Source organism: Oncorhynchus masou, chromosome 10, assembly GCF_036934945.1.
Source record: "Oncorhynchus masou masou isolate Uvic2021 chromosome 10, UVic_Omas_1.1, whole genome shotgun sequence".
NCBI classification, from domain to species: domain Eukaryota; kingdom Metazoa; phylum Chordata; class Actinopteri; order Salmoniformes; family Salmonidae; genus Oncorhynchus; species Oncorhynchus masou.
Genome location: NC_088221.1, coordinates 31997208 through 32023718, shown reverse-complemented (window position 1 = coordinate 32023718; position 26511 = coordinate 31997208). Strand labels below are relative to the sequence as shown.

Here is a 26511-nt window from a genome sequence, read left to right as displayed (position 1 = left end):
ACCAAGTAACAACATTATTTTTTAATACAAAAAAAAAAATCATAATTTTCCCTGATGTCTTTATTTTCAGTCTGAAAGCAAAATGGTCTCTAATTAAAATTGAAAACCATATCATTAATAGCATCAATTAAAGAAATAAAAAGTAAATTTAGAAAGAGCTTAATCTCGTATCAAAATAAGATGCTCGACTTTCTGATATCTGTGGTATATTTCTAGTATTATCTTTTTTTATCTGCTCTTTGCTATATTAGGCCTGAGTTTTGAATCCCTGATTTCCTGACATACTAGCTATATTATTGAAATTGTCTTGTGAGCTAGTATCCTCTTTTCCTTGATTCTGGTTGTTGTGCTGATAACAGCTTCAGGTGATGTGTTCTGTGTTGTCGTGACCCCTACACCCTCTTCATGCCCCGGGCCATCAGGCAGGCGAACACCGTCATCACCATCTTAGGTTTGACCTCCACCAGGTCCTCAGGCAGGGCGTACACCCGCGCTCCGATCTTCCTGGCCATGGAGATGGCATACCTGACAACAGGTAGGATTAAGAGGAGATGTGTTAGTGGGGATATCTTTACATCTGTTAACTTGAACGTTTCCTCTCTTTCATCAAGCTCATACCTAAATTTGATTATCATCACATAGTACGTACTTGGCGTTATTGAGCTTCTCCTCCTCAGTCAGGTCCTCCAATTTGATTAGATCATAGCGGATAGAGCCTGTCTGGATGGCATCAATCAGGTCCAGGACTGGCATACTGGTGGCAATGGACCCATCCTACAGAGACACAGACACACACACACACACTGAGCTATTGCTGTGGAGGGTGCTGTATATGTATTTTCTTTACTGCTTAGTGACTAAATGAAGTCTAGAACTTCAAAAAAGGTACCATGGTCAGGAAAATATTAAACAGCAGAGGTACAGCCTACCTTGAATCCAGAGATGGTGCCTTTGCCAGCCTGTGTGAGTGTATCGTTGACCCAGGTGATGATGGTGTCGTCATTCACCTTCTGCCCATCACCAAGCTCCTCCAGAATGTTCAGTGTGTACCTGAGAGAAAGAGATGGATCCTTCTAAATGTGGAATTATGGAGTATGCATTGGGCCTGCATAGGTTTTTTTTCTGATCACATGACCGGAACAGGAAAAATGTATAATCTGAAGCATTTTAACAGTATTCTGTTGCATTACCTCCTCATCAGCTGCCACAGCAGGGCCTGGGTGAGTTTTCTGTTGCCTTCATTCAGGTCCTGTCCAGCGATGCCAACCAGGGAGAACTTAGCCGCCTCCTTCCCCAGCTCCACTGCATAGTTACAGTTCTCCAACTGGAACAGACAAACACAATCAATCAATCAGTCAATCAATTGAAAAGCTTCTATGAAAATCTATATAAATCAGAAATAAACAACAGTTGGACTGATCCTACAACCTTCTTAGACTCAACAACCCTGAAGCAATTATCAGCAGAAAAAAAAAAAATACTAAAAACATATCACCCCTCAAACAAATATTAGAAACTGTTAAAATGTTTGCGTGGACGGCTTGAATGGACGGCTTTCTCATAGAATTCTATTTAACATTTTGGGACAAAGTATCCCTAATTTCACAAATGACAACACAGGTCACTCAATTCAGTGCATCTAGTTCCATGTATCAAAAAGGGTTTTCAGTTATATTTAAACCAGGATAATCTGGAGAGTCCACTGCTGATTACAGAACTGTAAGTTTAATAAATTGTGACAAAAAAATAACAAAACTCATAATAGAATGGGAAAAGTCTTACCAGACTTGATCCATATCAATCAAACAGAGTTTATTAAGAATAGACATTTAAACAAACACAATAACATGTTTCAGTTTAATACAATACGCTGAAAAACAATACACATTTATCAATTTAATTTTTTATTTATTTCACCTTTATTTAACCTGGTTGAGAACAAGTCCTCACTTACAACTGCGACCTTGCCAAGATAAAGCAACGCAGTGCGACACAAACACAGAGTTACACATGGAATTAATAAACATACAGTCAATAGTACAATACAAAAAGTCTATATACAGTGTGTGCAAATAAGGTAGGTAAGGCAATAAATAGGCCAGTGGCAAAATAATTACAATTATAGCAATTAAACACTGGAGTGATAGATGTGCAGAAGATGAGTGTGCAAGTAGAGATACTGGGGTGCAAAATAAAATAAACAACAGCATGGGGATGAGGTAGTTGGATGGGCTATGTACAGGTGCAGTGATCTGTGAGCTGCTCTGACAGCTGGTGCTTAAAGTTAGTTAGAGAAATTTTTGAGGTTCGTTCCAATCATTGGCAGCAGAGAACTAGAAGGAAAGGCAGCCAAAAGAGGAATTGGCTTTGGGAGTGACGAGCTCACTGGTCACCATAGCAGCACCCACCTGTAGCACGCGCTACAGCCAAACCCACTGGCTCCAGGTCATCTATAGGTCTTTTGCTGGGTAAAGCCCCGCCTTATCTCAGTTCACTGGTCACCATAGCAGCAGGTAGCGCGTGCTACGAGCTGAGATAAGGTGGGGCTTTACCTAGCAAAATACTTATAGATGACCTGGAACCAGTGGGTTTGGCGACAAATATGAAGTGAGGCCCAGCCAACGAGAGCATACAGGTCGCAGTGGTGGGTAGTATATGGGGCTTTGGTAACAAAACGGATGGCACTGTGATAGACTGCATCCAATTTTCTGAGTAGAGTGTTGGAGGCTATTTTGTAAATGACATTGCCGAAGTCAAGGATCGGTTGCATAGTCAGTTTTACGAGGGTATGTTTGGCAGCATGAGTGAAGGATGCTTTGTTGTGAAATAGGAAGCCGATTCTAGATTTAATTTTGGATTGGAGATGCTTAATGTGAGTCTGGAAGGAGAGTTTACAGTCTAACCAGACACCTAGGTATTTGTAGTTGTCCACATATTCAGAACCGTCCAGAGTAGTGATGCTGGACAGGCGGGCAGGTCTGGGCAGCGATTGGTTGAAGAGCATGCATTTACTTTACTTGCATTTAAGAGCAGTTGGAGGCCATGGAAGGAGAATTGTATGGCATTGAAGCTCGTCTGAAGGTTAGTTAACACAGTGTCCAAAGAAGGAACAGAAGTATACAGAATGGTGTCGTCTGAGTAGAGGTGGATCAGAGAATCACCAGCAGCAAGAGTGACATCATTGATGTATACAGAGAAAAGAGTCGGCCCGAGAATTGAACCCTGTGGCACCCCAATAGAGACTGCCAGAGGTTCGGACATCAAGGCTCTCTGATTTGACACACTGAACTCTGTCTGAGAAGTAGTTGGTGAACCAGCGAGACAGTCAGTTCACAAATCAAGACTGTTGAGTCTGCCGATAAGAATGTGGTGATTGACAGAGTCGAAAGCCTTGGCCAGGTTGATGAATACAGCTACACAGTATTGTCTCTTATTGATGGCGGTTATGATATCGTTTAGGACCTTGAGCGTGGCTGAGGTGCACCCATGACCAGCTCGTAAACCAGATTGCATAGCGGAGAAGGTACGATGGGATTCGAAATGGTCGGTGATCTGTTTGTTAACTTGGCTTTTGAAGACCTTAGAAAGGCAGGGTAGGATAAATATAGGTCTGTAGCAGTTTGGGTCTAGAGTGTCTCTCCTTTGAAGAGGGGGATGACCACGGCAGCTTTCCAATCTTTGGGGATACGAAAGAGAGGTTGAACAGGCTAGTAATAGGGGTTACAATAATTTCGGCAGATCATTTTAGAAAGAGAGGGTCCAGATTGTCTAGCCCGGCTGATTTGATGGGGTCTAGATTTTGCACCTCTTTCATCTAGATTTGGGTGAAGGAGAAATGGAGAGGCTTGGGCAAGTTGCTGTGGGGGGAGCAGGGCTGTTGACCGGGGTAGGGGTAGCCAGGTGGAAAGCATGGCCAGCTGTAGAAAAATGCTTCTTGAAATTCTCAATTATCGTGGATTTATCGGTGGTGACAGTGTTTCCTAACTTCAGTGCAGTGGGCAGCTGGGAAGAGGTTCTCTTTTTCTCCATGGACTTTACAGTGTCCCAGAACTTTTTGGAGTTTGTGCTACAGGATGCAAATTTCTGTTTGAAAAAGCTTGCCTTTGCTTTCCTAAATGCCTGTGTATATTGGTTCCTAACTTCCCTGAAAAGTTGCATATTGCGTAGGCTTTTCGATGCTAATACAGAACACCTCAGGGTGTTTTTGTGCTGGTCAAGGGCAGTCAGGTCTAGAGTGTTCCTGGTTTAATTTTTTTTGAATGGGGCATGCTTATTTAAGATGGTGAGGAAAGCACTTTTAAAGAATAACCAGGCATCCTCTACTGACGAAATAAGGTCAATATCCTTCCAGGATACTCGGGCCAGGTCGATTAAAAAGGCCTGCTCGCTGAAGTGTTTTAGGGAGCGTTTGACAGTGATGAGGGGTGGTCATTTGACCGCAGACCCATTATGGATGCAGGCAAGGATGCAGTAATCGCTGAGATCCTGGTTGAGATTGAGGGCATCAAGATTAGATTGTAGGATGGCTGGGGTGTTAAGCATGTCCCAGTTTAGGTCACCTAACAGTACGAGCTCTGAAGATAGATGGGGGGCAATCAATTCACATATGGTGTCCAGGGCACAGCTGGACCAGAAGGTGGTCTATAGCAAGCAGCAACGGTGAGAGACTTGTTTCTAGAAAGGTGGAGTTTTAAAAGTAGAAGCTCAAATTGTTTGGGCACAGACCTGGATAGTAAGACAGAACTCTGCAGGCTATCTCTGCAGTAGATTGCAACTCCGCCCCTTTTGGCAGTTCTATCTTGTCGGAAAATGTTATAGTAGAGATGGAAATTTCAGGGTTTTTGGTGGTCTTCCTGAGCCAGGATTCAGACACGGCTATGACATCCGTGTTGGCAGAGTGTGCTAAAACAGTGAATTAAACAAACTTAGGGAGGAGGCTTCTAACGTTAACATGTATGAAATCAAGGCTTTTGCAGTTACAGAAGTCAACAAATGAGAGAGCCTGGGGAATGGGAGTGGAGCTAGGCACTGCAGGGCCTGGTGTAACCTCTACATCACCAGAGGAACAGAAGAGGAGTAGGATAAGGGTATGGCTAAAGGCTATAAGAACTGATCATCTAGTACGTTCGGAACAGAGAGTTAAAGGAGCAGGTTTCTAGGCATGGTAGAATAGATTCAAGGCATAATGTACAGACAAAGGTATGATAGGATGTGAATACATTGTTGGTAAACCTATGCATTGAGTGACGATGAGAGAGAAATTGTCTCTAGAAACATTTAAACCAGGTGAGGTCACCGCATGTGTGGGAGGTGGAACTAAAGGGTTAGCTAAGGCGTATTGCGCAAGGCTAGATGCTCTACAGTGAAATAAGGCAATAATCACTATCCAAAACAGTGATGGACAAGGCATATTGACATTAGGGAGAGGCATGCGTAGCTGAGTGATCAAAGGGGTCCAGTGAGTAGTTCAGGGGGGGGGGTGGAAACACGGCAATTCAGACAGCTAGCGGGCCGGCCCTAGCAAGCTAGCAGAAGGGCCTTAGAGGGGTGTCATGACGGAAGAAGTCTGTTGTAGCCCCCTCGTGCTGTTACGTCGGCAGACCAGTCGTGAAAGATCAGCAGGGCTCCGTGTGGTAAAAGGGTCAAGGCCAATTGGCAAAATAGGTATTGTGGCCAAAGAATTTGTCCGATGGGTCTCTTCAGCTCACAGTCCGATATGCTCTAGACAGCTGAGGGCCGCTGCTAGTGCATTCAGTGAACGTCGCAACGGAGGAGCCAGTTGAAAACCCCCCTCGGGCAGATTACGTCGGTAGTCCAGTCGTGATGGATCGGCGGGGCTCCATGTTGGCAGTTAAAGGGGTCCAGGCCAATTTGCAAAATAGGTATTGTAGTCCAAGGAGTGGCTGTCACCTAGCCGAGAGATGGGCCTAGCAAAGGCTAGCTCCAGGCTAATTGGTTCTTGCTTTGGGACAGAGACATTAGCCAGGAGTGGCCACTCGGATAGCAGATAGCTAGCTGAGATGATCCAGGTGAGAAGGTTCAGAGCTTGCGCTAGGAATCCGGAGATATGGAGAAAAATAAGTCCGATTTGCTCTGGTTTGAATCACGCTGTGCAGACTGGCAAGAGTTGTTGGCTAAAGGTTAGCTGAAGACCGCTAGCAATGGCTGGCTGACTACTAGCTAGTAGCTAGTTAGCTGGCTAGCATCTGTTGGGGGATCCGGTTCAAAAGTAAAGAATATAGCAGATCCATACCACATTGGGTAAGGCGGATTGCATGAGAGTATGTTGAAGTTGAGGTTAAGAAAAATATTTAAAATATTAAAAAAATATATGCGAAGAAAAAATATATAAAAAGATATATACACGGGACACAACGAGGACAAAGACGTCTGACTGCTACGCCATCTTAGAACGATCAATAATGTCTGTTGATGCAGAAAAGCCTTTTCATCTGTCTTGAATGGACTTTTCTATTCAAAACATTGGAAGCGTTCAACTTTCCAGCAGAAATAATCAATTTAAAATATATATGTATAAATGTCCTTATGCAAAAATCTACACAAATAATACACAAATTGCTGAAATTGCTTTAGAAAGATGCACAAGACAGTATGTCCTCTTTCCTCCCTCCTGTTTGCCCTGGCAGTTGAACTGCTTTCAGAACGAATTAGAAAGGACCCAAATGTAACATGTATCAGCATTTGTAATATCAACTAAACTTATTTGCAGATGATCTCCTGATATACCTGGCCAATATTGAAAACTCAATGTCCCCCTTGCTAAAAATATCTTCAAAATACTCAAACATCGTGACCGGGAGTCCCATAGGGCGGTGCACTATGGCCCAGCGTCGACAGTTGAGCACTTTGGGAGAACTCGTATTGTTCCTAGTCTCACCTTCTTCATGTTGCTTCCCAGTTTGGAGTAAGGGGGTTTGTTTACTCTGTTCCAATCCACTGGCACATTGATCTTCTCATAGAGCTGGAAGATGACCAAAGCATCATCTATGTCCCTGTAAAACATGCGCACACAATTTAAATGAGTGCGGTTTCCAAATGATTGGAAATGGTGTGTAATAAGATGGAATGACCTGTACTTACACATAGAGGTGGTTGACACGAGGGTTGACCCCCAGTGAGTTCATCCAGTTCCTGAAGGTGCGCTCCTCTCTGGTTTCACCTGGAAGTGACCGAGACAGCATTACACACTGGTTTAGGCCTATATATGGTTTATATTATAATCAGGAAGAGGGGATGCTCAGGAACTGGGTTATGGTCTGGTCCCAAAACTGACCCTCGATGGAGCTCCAGTCGATGTCCTGGTTCTCAGGCTTCTTCAGGGCAGGGTACTTGTTGAACAGGTTGGCAATGTATGCTAAGTTTAGCTTAGGGTTGCCGCGGACCACGTCGGTTGCCGTGACGAACTGCCGGCAGCCCAGACGGTCTGCCTGCTCCAACATGCACTCTGCTCTCTTTATGTCCTCTTTCTCCTGCAGGGGGTGGTAGGGAGATCTTTAACAGCAACATCTGATGTATCACTCATTGATAATATGGTCAATTTAGCAGGCATGTTTAACCTAGTTGGCTAGAAGAACAACACTGTCTGTTGATCAGGTTGGCTGAAATCTAAATTTAAAGCTGCAACAGGTAACTTTTTGGGTGACCTGACCAAATTTACATAGAAATGTTAGTAATACATGTATCATTCTCATTGATAGCAAGTCTAAGAAGGGGTAGATATGTTCTAAGTGCACTATTTATATGGTTCCCGTTCTTAAGTTTAGTTTCTGCATCTTTAATTTTCAGTTTTGTACACCAAGCGTCAAACAGCTGAAAACACATGAATTCTTTTGTTATTGAAAAAATACTTCACAGCAGTTTAGATTGTACAATGATTCTCTATACCAGTGGTTCCCAAACTCTTTATAGTCCCGTACCCCTTCAAACATTCAACCTTCTACCCCCTTCTAGCACCAGGGCCAGCGCACTCTCAAATTTTGTTTTTTTGCCCTCATTGTAAGCCTGCCACACACACACTATACGATACATTTATTAAACATAAGAATGAGTGTGAGTTTTAGTCACGACCCGGCTCATGGGAAGTGACAAAGAGCTCTTATAGGACCAGGGCACAAATCATAATCTCACATATAAAACCTTATTTGTTCATAGAATATTAACTCTGTAATGTTGGGTTGTGTTGGAGAAAGTCTCAGTCTTAAATAATTTTCCACACACGGGTCTGTGTCTGTATTTAGTTTTCATGCTAGAGAGGGCTGAGAATCCACTCTCACATGAGTACAGTGGTTACAATGGGCATCAGTGTCTTAACAGTGGATTTGCCAAGGCAGGATACTCTGAGTAAATTCAATTTTCACAGAACCACTTGTTGCAGTTTTGATGAGGCTCTCTTGTTCAGATATCGGTAAGTGGAATGGAGGCTGGGCATGAAAGGGATAACGAATCATTTTTTTTTAGCCCTATCCAGAAATCTGGCAGTGGTTTCTACTTAAATTTAATTTTCACAGAACCGCTTGTTGCAATTTCGATGAGGCTAACGGTAAGTGATATCTGTCAGTGAACTGCAGGCAGGGCATGAAAGGGATAACGAATCCAGTTGTTTGTGTCGTCATTTTCGGTAAGTACCTGCGTAATTACACACTCAGCTCACCCAGGTGCTTTGCTACATCACATTTGACATTGTCCGTAAGCTTGAGTTCATTTGCACACAAAATAATCATACAATGATGGAAAGACCTACAGTATGTGTTGCCTTTGTTAATGCAGACAGAAAAGAGCTCCAACTTCTTAATCATTAATTAATTAATTAATGTCCGGCACATTACTTTTGTCCGGCACATTGAATATAGTTGCGGAGAGTCCCTGTAATTCAAGATTCAGGTCATTTAGACAAGAAAAAACATCACCCAGATAGGCCAGTCGTGTGAGAAGCGGTCAGCGGTCAGACAAGTGAAAATTATGGTCAGTAAAGAAAACTTTAAGCTTGTCTCTCAATTTAAAAAAAACGTGTCAATACTTCGCCCCTTGACAACCAGCGCACTTCTGTATGTTGTAAATGCGTTACTTGGTCGCTGCCCATATCATCATCAGTTCAGGTGCCTTGCTTTAACAAAGTTAACCATTTTCACTGTATGCTCAGTGGATGCTGCAGTGTACTGAAGCGGCGTTGGGAGCAACTGCTTGCACGCGCATTACCTCCCCACTATGTCTCACTGTCATGGCTTTTGCGCCATCAGTACAGATACCAACACATCTTGACCACCAAAGTCCATTTGATGTCACAAAGCTGTCTAGTACTTTAAAAATATTGTCTCCTGTTGTCCTGGTTTACAGTGGTTTGCAGAAGAGGATGTCTTCCTTAATTGACCCCCCATAAATGTAACTGACATATACCAGGAGCTGTGCCAGGCCCAGCCACGTCTGTTGACTCATCCAGCTGTAACGCATATAATTCACTGGCTTGTATGCGAAGCCGTAATATTTTCTAAACATCTCCTGCCATTTCACTGATGCGTCATGAAACAGTGTTGTTTGATGGAGCCATTTTCTGTAGTTTTTTGGGCCATTTCCCCCAGCATTGTCCCAGCCATATCCGCAGCAGCAGGAAGAATTAAGTCCTCCACAATAGTATGGGGCTTGCCTGTCCTAGCCACTTGGTAGCTCACCATAGAAGATACTTCTAGCCCCTTCTTATTAATGGTATCTGTTGCTTTTATATACGTCTTACTACTCGAAAGTCGTCTTTATTCTCGCTCAAAAAACTCCCATTGCTTATTTTTCAAATTGTAATTTTGTTTCTAAATGTCTGCGCAAGAGTGAAGGTTTCACGCCAGAGAGTAACGGTTATTGTGATTGGATGTTAATTATTTGATAAGGCCACCTATATTTGACATTGTGTTGTTATTTCGCTGAACACTAGATGGTTTCATTTTCTTTTTGGCAGTGAAACGAGGCAACATTTTTAAATGTGAATCACATTTTAATTTGGCGTACCCCCGATGGCATTGCCCGTACCCCAGATTGGGAACACCAGCTCTACACTATACATTGCTTGTATTGTCACATACATTTGGCAAACTATTCGGATTTTAGCAACCAGGACCTTCAATGGTTGCTGTTTGTAGTGTAGAAAAAGCATGTACCCTTATCCCTGAAATGTCAATGGCAATAGGAGGGATGCCCTCCTCATCTCCCTTAGGGGCCACTTGGTTCAGGATGTTGTAGTAGGCCTTGGAATCCTGTAATGCAAAACAGAAAATTAATACAATCACAAATGCACAAGAAGATCCAGGAGCGACACAGTCATATGACAATCCAGATCCGACATAGAGTGTGTGACCCACCTTTATGTCAGAGCTGAAGTTGTTGATCTTGGAGCAGCCAGCCTCCTCCAGGTGATAGTTGGCCCAGCGCAGCAGCAGCTCCTCTGGGGAAAGCTTCATCAGGTCCTCCAGGCTCTCCCCATCCCTCAGCAGGGCTATCAGAGCTGCACACACACACCATTGGATATTATTATACACACACATATATTCAAACAAGGCTACAGAGATCAAGTGATGTACAGTACTTTAGATATATAGACACCCTCGTGTTAAAAAGTTATAAAACACACATACACATTGAAAGCCTATATTCAAATAAACATTTAACACACACACACCTTCGTTCCTGCTGATCTCGATGTCAGCAAACAAACCAATCTTGATGACTTGCCAGAGCAGGCCCAGGACCAGATGCTGTCTGCCTTCCTTCAGGTCCTCTGCTCCGATGTTCACCACGTGGCAGCCAATGGCCGACGCAGAGTTCAGAGCCAGGTTCAGATTCTCCTGTTAGAGCACAGCACATACACAGCATACTGTAGATGTGTATGACATAGTGTATATAATGACAAAGAAAATAAACTACTGTGTCAATGGGTTATACAAAGCTGCATGTGGTGTTACAGTAATGTCTGTAAAAGGTTACCTGGATGGTGAAGGGTGTGAGCTTCTTCTTGTTGATGGTTCTTTCATCGATGGTGTCCGGAACAGACTGGTTGATCATCTTACTACCAGTTGAAGGAGAGATGCATAGTTAAATATCAATGGAATATTGCCATAGGGATTGGTTTTTACTCTAAAGTAAGTCTATGAGACCAGTTAGAAAGTACCATAAAACGATCCCATCTCCGACAGCGGTGAAAAGATCGTTGGTGGTGGGGTCCATGGGGAGGACATGTTTGCAGTCTGGGTCTTTCTCCAAGGCCTTATTCACCCAGTTCACAAAAGCCACCTTCTCCTCCTCTGTCAGTGGAGAAAGGTGTGGGTATGGGGGTGGATGCACAATATACAGTATTTGTACTTATGGTAAATATTTATATACATTAGCCAATCAGAGACGTTCAGATATGTGACTTCACAGACCATGAATAGTTGTTTTACTTATGGATTGTTCCAGACATAGAGCTAGATGTGGTTCTGTATGTCTCATTTGAATGATTAGTGCTTCCTGTGTCATGTTGGCTACAGACATATCTGGAGAGTGACTCAAATAGGTAGCTTGGGGGCATTCTCATTCAGTGAAACAAGTAGGGGCAGTCACCTGAGTAGGAGTGCTGTGTGCCTGAGCTGGACTGCTCAGAAGTTCCTGCTACGGCATAGATGCCCTCCTTCTTGTTGATGGCTTTCTTGAAGGTCTTAGCAACTTCTGTACTCTTCAGTCCATGGACCACCTTCGTGAAAGGAAAAATGGTGGTGAGATGAGACTATGTATCTCTGGTGTCATGTGAAAATGTATTAAGCTATGTTCTCCTGTTCTTTGACATTGACTTTTTGTAAATGCCAGTGATTTTAACCTCTTGACCTCTGAACTTACATTAGCAAACTCGTCGAAGGTGACTTTGCCATCATGCAGGTCTCCTGTCTTGGTGAGATCCTGGATGATCTCTCTGACTCTGTATCCCGGCAATGGCAGGTTGGCAGCTTTGAACAGGTCATTGAGCTCTTCTGTGCCAATGTGGCCATGAGAGTCCACATCTGGAACAGGATGGATAAATCAAAGGTCATGTAAAATGTAGCCTTGTTGAATACATAATGAGTCAGTGACCCAGAATAAAAGAGAAAGTGAAGTGAGTCTATGATTTATCAACTATGTTTCAGTTTCCGTCTCAGTATGGGGGAATCAGGATTGAAGTTTGTTCAGGCCCTCACCGATCTTAGCAAAGGCTTCTCTCAGTTCTTCCAACTCATCTTGAGAAATCTGTGGTGGAGCAGCCATTTTGTGGGATCTGAAACCATCAAACACAACTTCAACTTTATAAACCCATACAATACTGAACATACTCAACAAGGAGGAACTTTCTGCATGTTGTCACTGTGATAATTGCTACAAAATGTGATTTGCTGTACCCAGTGGTTCTGGGCTCTGCTGTCTATTTCGTTCTAAAGTATCCTGCTTCTAGTGAGCTGCTTTATGCTTTTTCTGGTGAGGTAATTCACACCATTCATGTGTCTTTATTACACCCCTTTGCAACTGCAAGTCATTATCACAAAACTAGCATTTCCAAGTATCCCCAACAACACACATATAAAGTCATAACGAGGATATTGCTTAAGACTTGTGTGAAATAGGGAGAATAATCTATTATGCAATTCAGAGAAGTTTGTCTTGTGACATTCTGTGTGGTTAGCCAGACCAACTCAAAGTTTGTGTGTGAGTATGTGTTTATCGGAAACTCCTCTGAATTCTTCCTCATCTGCCTTAGGACGAAGTATACATTCTAGGCCTCGGTCTGAGTTGAGAGTGGAGTACAGGTTGCTATATTGATAACAGACAGGGAGAATGGCTGTCATTTCACTGTGTGGCTTCATCAAGAGCTCTACGGCTGTAAACCACAGACTCAGCGAGAGATAAAGGGTCACTTTAGATACAAAGACTCACTTTAAACTAGGTCTGCTCTGCTTGCCTCCGAGGTGTGAAGTTTTGGGATGAGTAACAATTGTCTCTCTTTCTATTGTCACCCAACTCATCAGAAGAAACCTGAGTGGCTCCTAGTGATTACAATCTATGGTTAACTAAACCTATAGTATGGAGAAGGGTCTAAAGACCATTATTTGTCTATATTCAACAATGTATGTACTGTAGTAGCCCACTTCTTTATTATTACATTTTTTTGTATTTTTACCCCCTTTTTCTCCCCAATTTCAATCTTGTCTCATTGCTGCAACTCCCCAACGGGCTCAGGAGCGAAGGTTGAGTCATGCGTCCTCCGAAACACGAGCCACCAAACCGCGCTTCATAACACCCGCCTGCTTAACCCGGAAGCCAGCCGCACCAATGTGTCGGAGGAAACACCGTTCACCTGATGACCGAGGTCAGCCTGCAGGCGCCCGTTCCCGCAGCACGAGTCGCTAGACCGCGATGAGCCAAGGAAAGCCCCCCAGCCAAACCTTCCCCTAACCCGGACGACACTTTGTCAATTGTACTCCGCCCTATGGGACTCCCGATCACGGCCAGTTGCAATACAGCCCGGGATCGAACCCGGGTCTGTAGTGACACCTCTAGCACTGCGATGCAGTGCCTTAGACTGCTGCGCCACTCGTGAGGCCCAGTAGCACACTTCTAAATTCTAAAATAAGTACGAACAAGGAGTTCCGGGTTTTGTTACCTTTCCCCCACCATTGCTATAGAGGTCAGAAGCAGAAGCGAAACTGATGTATTTTTACACCATGTTTCAAAATGACCAGCTTTGTCACTTTACAAGCATTTCATTTAAATCAGCAGTGAGACACTCTCTGATGATTCAGTAAACCACACACTGGATGACACAATGACACTGTGATGTTCACTAATCTTACAATAGGATATTATTGTCTTTTTAGGGCCGACATTTACCCAGACTTTACTTTTTGATGATGAAGTAAATTTTGTCTTTGCATTTTGATCATGAGGGGCGTTATCTTTCATGAGGCAAATCCAGTTACTTGATTTGAAATCCCTAAAACCCTCATCTGTCATCAATAATTACCTGTGGACTCAGTCACTAAAATCATCAAGGGCCTTTATGGAAATAAAACTGCAATACCCACAAACATCAATCATTGGTACCGCAGATTTCACATGTAAATCTTGTTCTCTTTTAAACAAACAGCTTATTCATTATGTAGTAAGAAAATAATCAAACAGTAAGGTATATTTGCATGGATTAGATATAGGAAGAGAGGTTTATTGGAACAATATTATGATCTGGACATTTATCAAAGCCAATCTGTCTGTCACTCCAAATAATCTTTATACAGCAATCAATTGTGCTTCCTCGGTTTCTCTCAATTGTTTTGTATTCAAAGGCACATTCCTTTAAGTGTAGTGTATGTTATGGATTCTTCAAGCACAATTGAAAGACAAAATATATATATATTATATTTTGTTCATCATTTTCAAATGGCTACAGCAGTGTGAGTTCAAAATATGACAAATTCACGTGTCAGTCAATTCCATATGCTGATGCACATGTTATTCCACATGTTATTCCATGAAGAGTGAAGATATGTTGGAAACTTTTAGAAAATGTACACATTTATATCTGAGTTACTGTTAGCTTTCACATGTTCGAATACTTTTCAGTAGTTGCAGCAGGGCTAACCACATCCCAACGTACTTCCTGTTTAACCACTGTGCAATGGTTTACTTCTGCTCTCTGTCACCATAGTCTGCTGACTTTACAGTCAAGACATGGCAATGTTGCGCATTGATCAGCATGTCTACTACACATGCTGCCCTCAGATTCCAGGATGACACAATCTATTAACACTCACAGGACTATCTGTAAACCCTTATGGACTGTTAAAGCAACAGAAATGCATCAACATCATCATTCATCCTCATCAGAATCAATGTGCAGTCACAGACCATTACCCCAGTAGATTCAATGTAGTAATGACACATGCAGAGGAACACAGTGACACTGAGAGGCCCCTAGGTCAGGAGATTGAATTACCTGAGGGACGTGAGTTGACTGGCGGATGTGTCTGTGAGTCTGTCTGTGTCACTTTCCGTCCTTCAGTGTGTCTGCTGCTCTCACTGCTTGACAGGCAGGCAGTGCAGTGTCTCTCCCTCAGAAGTCAAGCGACAATGAATCTATTCAAATAAACGAGGAAGGAAATGACACGCGAACCAACACAACTTCACAAAGAGGAATGTCTTTATATGGCAATCTGCTGTCTGCCACGGGCCTATCAAAGTGATCAGTCGGGCAATAATATTCTACTCAGTTTTGTGTTTGTGTCGGTTTGAGTATTTGTTTTATTTTTTTATTTTTATTTAACCTTTACTTAACTAGGCAAGTCAGTTAAGAACAAATTATTATTTACAATGACGGACTACCAAAGGCAAAAGGCCTCCTGCGGGGACGGGGCCTGAGATTTTAAAATAAAAATACAATATAAATATAAGCCAAAACACACATCACAACAAGAGAAACACAACACTACATAAAGAGAGACCTAAAGACAACAACATAACAAGGCATCAACACATGACAACACTGCATGGTAGCAACACAACATGACAACAACATGGTAGCAACACAACATGGAAGCAGCACAAAAACATGGTATGAACATTATTGGGCAAAGTCAACAGCACAAAGGTCAAGAAGGTAGGGACAACAATACATCATATTGTGTATGTTCTATTCAGTCTAGTGATGTATTTTATGATGACTTTAGTGACAACTAGGGTTGCGCATTTTGGGGAATATTCAGAGGTGGAAACTTTCCGTGGGAATTAACGGGAATATATGGTAATTAATGGGGAAATATGGTAATTAACAAACATATATGCAAATGTATATTAATACCATTCAAATGTAGATGTTTTTTGCATTGGATATATTTACAAAATCATATGGAGACAGAAGCATAAACCTTATCATAAGTAGACATAATTGCAAATTATTAAATCCTCCCAATAGAAATGCAAAAAACAATTTAGTTACGAATTGAACCTTAATTAAATGAGTTGACTCTTCACATGGGATGATTTCACTGAGCAACAAAAGAAAGGGAATATTGAATGATCCCCAATGATCCATTGCATCTCCCAAAAATATTTTCAACATACATCTGTACTAATGATAGTCTAGAAACTAAAGCTTTGGTTGTTTTCCTCTCAGGCTTCCATGTCTTCTCCCTGGACCTCCTCAATGTCCACCTCTTGAACCTGTTGGACTCTGAGGCCTCATCTCATCATGGACTCTGCGGCTGTCACTTTCCAACCTTGTTGAGGATGGCTCATTGTCAGGCTCAAAGAGCCTCAAATTTGCCCAGATGGCCACCAATTTTTCAACCCTTGTATTAGTCAGCCTGTTGCATGCTTTGGTGTGAGTGTTTCCAAACAAGGACCAGTTGTGCTCTGAGGCAGCTGTATTTGGTGGGATTTGGAGGATTATGGAGGCAACAGGGGAAAGAGCCTTAGATCCACAAAGTCCCTTACACCAGGTGGCTGATGCAATATGGCAGTCGTGCCAACATATCTCATCTCCATCCCAAAGTCCTTGCTTGGAAGTGTACTTCGCCAGACTGCCAAGAACCTTGCTCTCATCCAGGCCAAGGTGGCGAGACATGGTAGTGATGACACCATAGGCATAGTTGATCTCTGCACCAGACAGGATGCTCTTGCCAGCCTGCTTGGGATCCAACATGTATGCTGCGGCGTGTTTGGGCTTCAAGCAGACGTCTTCACCCGTTTTGATGTATTTCAGAACTACAGCTTCCTCTGCTTGGAGCAACAGTGAAGTGGGCAGGACAGTACGGATTTCTTCTCTTACTATCAAGCCCTGATCTGTTTCACATGTCCCTGTGATTGTCTTCACCCCCTCCAGGTGTCGTTTATTTTCCCCATTTTCCCTAGCCAAGCATCCTGCCATCCAGGACTTATATAATAGGCGGTGTCAGAGGAAAGGCCATAAAATGGTCAAAGACTCCAGTCACCCAAGTTATAGACTGTTTTCTCTGCTATCGCACTGCAAGCGGTACCGGAGCGCCAAGCCTTAGACCAAAGGGCTCCTCAACAGCTTCTACCCACAAGCCATTACACTGCTGAACAATTCAGAAAAATCGCTACCGGACAATTTACATTCACCCCCCCACCTACATGTACAGATTACCTCAACTAGCCTGTACCCCTGCACACTGACTCGGGACCGGTGCCTCCTGTATATAGCCTCATTATTGTTATTCTTATTGTGTTACTTTTTATTTTAGCCTACTTGGTAAATATTTTCTTCTTGAACTGCACTGTTGGTTAAGGACTTGTAAGTAAGCAGTTTATGGTGAAGTCTACACTTGTTGTATTCGGCGCATGTGGCAAATAAAGTTGGATTTGATGGGGCTGTCCATATCGGCAGACTGTGATATGGCCATTTCTTGGAGAGACTCCTTCCCCTCCAGGAGACCGTCAAACATGATGACAACACCAGCCCAACAGGTGTTGCTGGGCAAGTTCAATGTGGTGCTCTTATTCATCTCACTTTGCTTGTTGAGGTAGATTGCTGTTAAACCTTGATGACCCTTCACATACCTAACCATTTCCTTGGCTCTCTTGTAGAGTGTATCCATTGTTTTCAGTGCCATGATGTCCTTGAGGAGCAGATTCAATGCATGAGCAGCACAGCCAATGGGTGTGATGTGAGGGTAGGACTCCTCCACTTTAGACCAAGCAGCTTTCATGTTCGCAGCATTGTCTGTCACCAGTGCAAATACCTTTCTGTTGTCCAAGTTTATTGATGTCTGCCTTCAGCTCATCTGCAATATAGAGACCGGTGTGTCTGTTGTCCCTTGTGTCTGTGCTCTTGTAGAATACTGGTTGAGGGGTGGAGATGATGTAGTTAATTATTCCTTGGCTACGAACATGCAACCACCCATCAGAGATGATTGCAAAACATTCTGCTTTCTCTATGATTTGCTTGACCTTCACTTGAACTCTGTTGAACTCCGCATCTAGAAAATGAGTAGATAATGCATGTCTGGTTGGAGGGATGTATGATGGGGGAAGAACATTCAGAAATCTCTTCCAATACACATTGCCTGTGAGCATCAGAGGTGAACCAGTTGCATACATAGCTTGAGCAAGACATTCATCAGCATTTCTCTGACTACATTCCTCCATTGAGTCAAAAAACTTCTGATTCCAGGAGGACCATGAGCTGATGCTATCGATAAGGTGTCTGATTCATCATTTTCACCTCGAATAGAAATAGAGGGACTTTTGTCAGAGGTAGCTTGCTGTGAGCGCTGAGGGAACTTTATGCACTTGGCCAGATGATTCTGCATCTTTGTTGCATTCTTCACATATGATTTGGCACAGTATTTGCAAATGTACACAGCTTTTCCTTCTACATTAGCTGCAGTGAAATGTCTCCACACATTAGATAGTGCCCGTGGCATTTTCCTGTAAAGATGAGGAAAAAATGAGTACATATTAAAAAAAAATACAATTCCATATACAGATAAATAGATTAAAGTTTGATTAAACAACTCCTTTGTAAGATACATGTTTTAAAATGAAACATGGAAACTGGCACAGAGTCTGTTTCATTTTTGATTGTGCTCCCTTAGGTTACTGCTGGAGGGCACCCTTACTTTGTTTCTAGTGTCCAGGTTACCCTGATTGTTATTATTGGTTTCACCTGTGGTTGATTGCCCTCTCGGTTCACCTGTTGCCTGGCTATTTAAGTTCTTCTGTGGGCAGGGATTTTTGCTTAAGTCTCATGTTTTAATTAGTGTGCCCTTGCTTTGTGTTTTCTGTGAGGACCTTAGTAAATATTCTGTATTTACCCTTACTTCTGCCTGCTGTGTTTCTCTGCGCCTGGGTCTGAGTTCGTACGAGCATTATTGTCACAGTAGACCTAAGCCACAATGGACCCAGCAGAGATTTCTCCATCATCTGAGGGACACTCTGAGCTCCACCATTTACGGTCGGCTCTCACCCACCATGGAACTATGATTAGTCGTCATGAGGCACGGCTGAAGACATTGTCGGAGGATTTAAGAACTCTTGTGTCCGCTCTGCAGACAGGACAGAAGGGAGCAACGGCTGTTACACCTGTGACGATTCCTTACCCTCCACTCCCTACCAGCTCATCTTCTTCCTTCCCTCGGGAGCCTCATCTCCCGGCACCGGAGCGCATGGAGGGGCATCTTGGGAGGTGTCGTGGGTTCCTGCTCCATTGATCGCTGTTCTTTGAGCTGCAGTCATGAACGTTTCCCACCGAGAGTTCCAGAGTAGCATACGTCATCTCCTTGCTCTCAGGACGGGCTCTGGCCTGGGCCACGGCCATATAGGAGCAACAATCAGACATTTGTTTTAATTGGCAAAGCTTCAGCCAGGAAATTAACAGGTTTTTGATCATCCCATCAGTGGCAGGAATGCTGCCCAAAGACTCATTGAGCTGCGGCAGGGCAGCCGGAGCATAGCCGATTACGCCATTGACTTTCGGACACTCACCGCTGAGAGCGGTTGGAATACAGAGGCACTTCACTCAGCCTTTCTGAACAGACTCAGCAAGGTTCTCAAGGATGAACTGGCTTCCCGGGACAACCCTGACACTCTGGATGAGCTTATCTTTCTGGCCATTCAGATTGACAACCGGGTTCGGGAACGTTGTCGGGAGGGGACGGAGGAGTTAAGTGTTGGTTCCAGTGTTTTGGGTTCTGCTGAGGGAGTTGATTCTTTGTTGGTTTGCACTGCCTTATGCTGCGTATGCTTGTCCTGTACCCCGTCAGTGTTCTCAATTCAGCTCTGGGCCTCCTTCATATCCTTCAGAGGAGTTGATGCAATTGGGACGCACCAGACTGTCCTCTCTGGAGAGAAGGCGCAGGATTAACAGGTAACGTTGTCTTTACTATGGACAGTCTGGACATTTCCGTGCCTCCTGTCCCGAGCTGATGGGAAACGGGATGACTCGTCAGTAGATGGAAGAATACTGGTGAGTCAGAAACAGTCTCCAGCTGCTGACACAGTATGCGCCTTGCTTCCGGCCAACCTGCAGTGGGACAATGGTCAGTTGTACATTCCTGCTTTCATAGACTCTGGGGGCTACCGGCTGTTTTCTAGGTCGCACGTTAGATCTCCAATAGGGGCTGCCTCTCACTAAACTGGACATTCCATTTTCGATCACTGCGCTGGATGGTCAACCCCTAGGGTCTGGGGAAGGTGAAGCAATGTACCATGCCTATTCAGCTACGAGTTCTGGATTACCATGTGGAGCTTATACAGTTACATCTGGTGGAATCCCTTGAGCTCCACCTGGTTCTTTGACATCTGTGGCTTTCCACCCATAATCCTCAAATTGACTGGCCCTCTGGAAAAGTTCTGGAATGGAATCCTTCATGCCAGTTCCCCTGCCAGCAACTCACTCCACCTCTTTCCGGCCCTGCTCGTCTTTAGGTTTCTGACTCTCCTGTTCCCCCGACTGGGGATGACATTCCTGATCTTTCTCGCGTACCTCGGGATTACTGGGATCTGGGTCAGGTCTTCAGCAAACGAAGGGCCAGCAAACTACCTCCTCACAGGTCCTACGATTGCGCCATAGACCTCCTCCCCTGCACCACTCCTCCGAGAGGAGGGATGTATTCTCTCTCAGGTCCAGAGACTGCAACCATGAATAGTTATCTTACGGAGGCGCTGGTGGCTGATTTTTATTCAGCTGTCCACTTCACCTGCAGGAGCGGGTTTTTTCTTTGTTGGGAAGAAGAACCGTTACCCTCTTCCTCATATGTTGTCAGCTTTTGAGAGACTCCAGGGAGCTACGGCTTTCTCAAAATTGTACGCAATCTGTAAATCTAATATGGTGCGCATCAGACAGGGAGATGAGTGGAAGACAACGTTCAACACCCCTAATGGACATTATTAGTACCGGATCTTTGGACTTACTAATGCTTCCAGGTCCTTCAAAGACTCCTCTCTCATCACTTGTTCATGAAGGCCGAAAAGTGAGTTTCACGTTCTTCAGATATCCTTTCTACGGTACATCGTGTCTCAAGGCTGTGTAAGTATGGACTCCCAAAATATAGAAGCAGTGGTCAACTGGCTGATGCCCAACACAGTCAAACAAGTCCAGTGTTTTTGGGGTTTTGCTCATTTCAGAGATTTGTGAGTGACTTTTTAGTTCTGTGGCTGCGCCATTGACAGCGCTCACCAAGGGCTCGGCTGGGCATGTATGCTGGACCTCTGCTGCTGAGAAGGCATTCCAGTACCTGAAACATTGGTTTTCTTCTGCATCCATTCTTGTTCATGCGCATCCTTCTCTTCCCTTTGTGGTAGAGGTGGATGCCTCTGATGTTGGCGTGGGTGCGGTTCTGTCTCATCCCACGGCTAAAGACCAAAAGCTTCATCCCTGTGCCTTTTTCTCCAGGCGTCTCTCTCCAGAGGAGAGGAACTATGATGTCAGAAATCTGGATTTTCTTGCAGTCAAACTGGCTTTGGAGGGGTGGCGACACTGGTTGGAGGGTTCGGAACACCCCTTTACGGTTTGGACTGACCACGAGAACCTGGCCTACATCCAGGAGGTTAATGCCTCAGTCCCCGGCAGGCTCTTATTCACTCGGTTCAGATACATGTTATCTTACCGTAAGGGGACTAAGAACGTGAAGCTGGATGCCCTTCTCACCAGTTTCCCAGCTCCTGTGAGGATCGGCCACTTGGTTCTATCATCCCCAGGTCGCTCATCCTCGTGCCTGAGTGTCCTGAGGTATAGAGACTGTAGTGAGCGAGGTGCATGGTAGGGAGGCAGTTCCAGACGGCTGTCAACCTAACAGACTTTTGCCCCTATTGGGCTCACTCGTCCTGTCTCTTCTCTCATCAGGGAGGGCAGCGAAAGCTAGAGTTTTTGAGGAGGAGATTGTGGTGGACCTCGGCAGAGGCGGACACTCGGACCTTCGTGGCTGCTTGTCCGACCTGTGCCCGGAACAAGACTCCTCGTCAGCAGCCTTTGGGGCTTCTTAATCCACTGCCAACACCTAATCCACTGCCAACACCTCCACTGCCCCCCGTTTCCTGGTCAGGAGATTGAAGTGGCGGTCCCTTCCACTCAACGCCTCATCTCTCGTTGCCGCCGGACCTGGAAGAAGGCTCAGTCAGCGCTCCTGAGGTCCTCAGCTCAGGTTCAACGACAGGCTGTTAATTGACTACAGCTCAGTATTCAACACCATAGTACCCTCCAAACTCATCATTAAGCTTGAGACCCTGGGTCTTTAAGATGCCCTGTGCAACTGGGTCCTGGACGTCCTGACGGGCCACCCCCAGGTGGTGAATGTAGGAAGCATCTCCACTCCGCTGATCCTCAACACTGGGGCCCCACAAGGGTGCGTTCTCAGCTCCCTCTTGTACTCTCTGTTCACCCATGATTGCGTAGCCATGCATGCCTCCAACTCAATCATAACGTTTGCAGATGACACAACAGTGGTAAGCTTGATTACCAAAAATGACGAGACAGCCAACAATGAGGAGGTGAGGGCCCTCAGAGTGTGGTGTCAGGAATATAACCTCTCACTCCATGTCAGCAAAACAAAAGAAATGATCATGGACTTCAGGAAACAGCAAAAGGAGCACCCCCCTATCCACATTGACGGGACAGCAGTGGAGAAGGTGAAAAGTTCCTCTGTGTTCATATCGTCGACAAACTGAAATGGTCCACGCACACAGACAGTGTGGTGAAGAAGGCGCAACAGCGCCTCTTCAACCTCAGGAGGCTGAAAAAATGTGTCTTGTCACTGAAAACCCTCACTAACTTTTACAGGTGCACAATTAAGAACATCCTGTCAGGCTGTATCACCGCCTGGTATGGCAACTGCACCACCCACAACCGCAAGGCTCTCCAGAAGTTGGTGCGGTCTGCAAAACACATCACAAGTTGCAAACTCCCTTCCCTCAAGAACACCTACAACACCCGATGTCAAAGGAAGGCAAAAAATATAATCAAGGACAATAACCACTCGGGCCTCTGTCTGTTCACCCTGCCTCCACCCAGAATGCGAGGTCAGTACAGGTGCATCAAAGCTGGGACAGAGAGATTGAAAAACAGCTTATATCTTAAGGCCATCAGTTCGTTAAACAGCCACCACTGGTACATAGAAGCGGCTGCCTACCTACAGACTTGATATCATTGGCCACTTTAATAAATGGAACACTCCTCACTTTAAGAATGTTTACCCATCTTGCATTACTCATCTCATATGTATATAATGTATACTGTATCCTTCACTATCCTTTAATATCTGTTGCATCTTAGCCACTCTGTCACTACTCATCCATATATTTTATACTTATGTATTCTTATCCCATTCCTTTACTAGATTGTGTGTATTTAGGTTTTGTTGTGGAATTGTTACATATTACCTGTTAGATACTGCTGCACTGTCGGATCAAGAAGCATAAGCATTTCGCTACTCTCGCAATAACATCTGCTAACCATGTGTATGTGACCAATAAAATTTGATTGGATTATATTGTAATGACCTGACTAGATCATAAAGGAACAATTGTCCAGGCAGAAGATTGAGTTTACAAATTTACGGTTTATTAACCCAACTTCACACAGGCTACTGTTTGGCCGGAGCCCATGCCAATTAAATGAAGGATGCCCTGTAAAACAACCATACCCTATAAAACAATCAGACGTCTTCCAATGCTCCATCCCCCTGCCCAACCCCCCTCCACGCTACTCCGCCAACTACCAGGATGCCCGGCATCAGAACATTCCAGGCATTCCCGTGATTGGCAGATAGCAGGTTGATTGGCATGTCGGACCCCGCGAACACTGGGTACTTACTGGTAAGTGCAACACAACCAACTAATAGCCTAACACACAGCTGTCTGTGCGGGTCGCTACAATATAGACCTAAATAGATGTGTCTAGTCTATGAGACAGTAAACTGTACTTGGAAAACACTTATTTGTCACGCTTAACATAGTCATACATACCTTTTCTGCCATATTTGCATTGACATACTGTAGTGTGGTAGCAGACCTTTATGCACCTTTGAACCTGGTTGACTCAGATTCCTTGATTTGATATGTCGGTTGCCAAGGAAAACTCAGCGGTGAGTTTGCCCCCAAAACGTGACAATATGATGTAAGCTAGGTAACTAAATGCGAAATTACGAATGTGATGTTAATTTTGAACGAGTTTCAAATTTCATTATTTGGTAGATTCATTGGTTGCTGTTATTGTATGAATGGTTATTGGTTAGCTTAGCTGGCTAGCTAATGAATCTGTTTCATGTGTGTCAACTACTAACGTTAGCGTCAATGCTGCGTTTAGACAAGGCACGCAAAAACCGTATTGGAGTCGGTCAAGAAAGCAAGAAATAGGGTTACGACAAAAAGGAAGTCAGCACGATGGTATGCGTTGCTATGGTGATTTTAGTAAACAAACCGTGCAAATCAACATCCGGTAGAAAACAACGCTACGACAGACAGAAAAAGTTTAAATGTTTTAACTGTCTCTGGCGGTAAATCCCGTCTACTGTGGCGGCTAACGGCATATACAATCGTATGTTCATTGAAAACAATGGCATCCGGTTTGCCGTTGACCGACGCCGTCTACCGCCTACCACATAGATGCAGCATTAGGCTTGCCAGTTTTGCTCCCTCAGTTGATTAATTAGTTACTTAAAACAGATTACAGGCCGTTTAACCAGGGGATGACTCTTAGGTTATATTGGGCTGACACACTTGATGCTGATGGGACTGGATAGGTAGCCTATAAAGACTTTGGTGATGGTTCTAATTTACCTAGCTAGCTAACTCTAGGACGTTTATATTATTCCCATCATACTGTTACCATTGGCTCCCATTTACAGCTTCATGAAATATTTGTAGATTGGTTTGTCAGGCATTTATGCTACTCTAAATGTCTACAGTTAACTTAGCTACTTTACTTTTTGCCAGGAATTAAAAACGTTCAAGGTGGAGTCGCTATGCCATCAGAACATGCAAGGCTTCTTCGGTGGCCTTTTCCCCCTTAAAAGATTCCCCCCATTGTGAAACCACTTCTTCTACCTATATTTTCAGGTAAGTTAAGTACTTTACCCTCATTGAGCATGTCTCATTGCATTTGATAACTGCAGAAATGAACTGTATCCTTCTTAATCTAGGCCTATGTTTGATGCAACTGTTAAAAGTGTCATGGGAAACTTGTGAACTCATTTGTATTTGTTTTCTCCAAGTACAATCATAGACTCATTGCCATCAACAGAGAGAAAGGCTCTGAAGGACAGTGCCACAGAGGGAATGGAGTTGAGTTGCCATGTGCTTCCTCTTTGGGACTATGACCTTGCAGCCTTCAGAGTGGCCCCCACTCCCCTGACCTCAGTCCCAATGATGCTGATGCCTAAAATAATTGAGGGCTTCTCCTGTTAACCCCTATGTACCCTCCCTAAAATCCCCCTCCTCGACCGCCTCAAGACAGACACCAGATGCATCCCTTCTCTCCCTACCTTTAGCTTCAATGATTTCCTACGGGACCCTAATGGCGGCAGTGGGCACCAGTTGCTGGAGGGCCTGAAGAAAGTGGCCCTGTCTCACTGCAACTAGAGGAAGTTGGTTGGGTTCTTCCTAATGTAACTGCACCAAGGGCAGTGGGCTGAAGTGTCCAAGCAGCTGAAGTGTCCAAGTCCACTGAGAAAGTGCTAGAGGCAAAGACCAGAATCCCACAGAGGCAGATCATATGTGAAACATACTGTATATAATATATTAAAAGATGACCTGTCATTGTAGTAGACTAGAGTCCAGATTGTATTATTAAGTGAGTATTGTATGACAAGGATGCTTGCTTTTGTAAGTTACAGTGGTGTACTGTTTCCTCATGTGTATTGTGTGTGTGTGTTAGTATTTGTTGTGTTATCTGATTAAAACTGACAGCATTGATCCGTATGGAGGTGCAGGCTCAGATGATGTGTCGGTTGAACTGTCAGGGAGATGAGACCTGCAGGTCTGAGCAGAGGTCTGTAGAGATCTGGGTACCACCAGGGGAAAGACAATATGTTCAGAAGCAGGAAAACATATACCCCCAGGCAAGAACATGTTTGCCTTCTCACTTACTATACCATAACCAACACTACATAAACAGCCCTCTTAAAACACACCTTTTTATTGGTGCCTTTCCTTATCGTGCTTTTTAGTCGTTCAGTTTTGATTTGTTATTGTTTTGTTTTTTTCATCTTATGTTTGTTGTATTGTAAATATTTCAGTTTTTATTTTCCTGTGTAGCACATTGTGTTGCATTCCTTGTCTGAAATGTGCTGTATAAATAAAGCTTGATTTGATGAGTTGTTTGTACCAAGCCAAGCTCCAAATTTCTTGTAGAATATGAATCCACTTTTCATTTGAGCAGGAATGGAGGTAATCCTGAACTCTGAAGCTCAAGCACTTCCGGGACTTTCGGCAGACCCACTCCCTGTTCAGGCACTCTGGAGAGGCCATCAGCCCATCTGAGCTGGCCATACTCGACTG

The 26511-nt window shown here is 44.0% G+C and overlaps 1 protein-coding gene and 1 long non-coding RNA gene across 2 annotated transcripts; one reads left to right on the top strand and one right to left on the bottom strand.

Annotated features, from left to right (window-relative positions):
- Nucleotides 1-6: 6 nt before the first annotated feature.
- On the bottom strand, nt 7-15136 carry LOC135547533 (plastin-2-like). Its single transcript, XM_064976609.1, has 16 exons — nt 14996-15136; nt 12210-12286; nt 11875-12035; nt 11602-11731; nt 11171-11303; nt 10987-11068; nt 10682-10847; nt 10365-10507; nt 10164-10259; nt 7295-7490; nt 7102-7180; nt 6899-7013; nt 1191-1324; nt 930-1050; nt 650-774; nt 7-525 (listed from the first exon to the last, which is right to left on the bottom strand). Exons 2-16 carry the CDS (start codon nt 12274-12276, stop codon nt 393-395), a joined length of 1881 nt encoding a protein of 626 aa, XP_064832681.1. The 5' UTR covers nt 12277-12286; nt 14996-15136; the 3' UTR covers nt 7-392.
- An 8602-nt stretch (nt 15137-23738) lies between these two features.
- On the top strand, nt 23739-26295 carry LOC135546982 (uncharacterized). Its single transcript, XR_010456653.1, has 3 exons — nt 23739-23829; nt 24949-25071; nt 25227-26295. It is a non-coding gene; the product is annotated as an uncharacterized LOC135546982 (long non-coding RNA).
- Nucleotides 26296-26511: the final 216 nt, after the last annotated feature.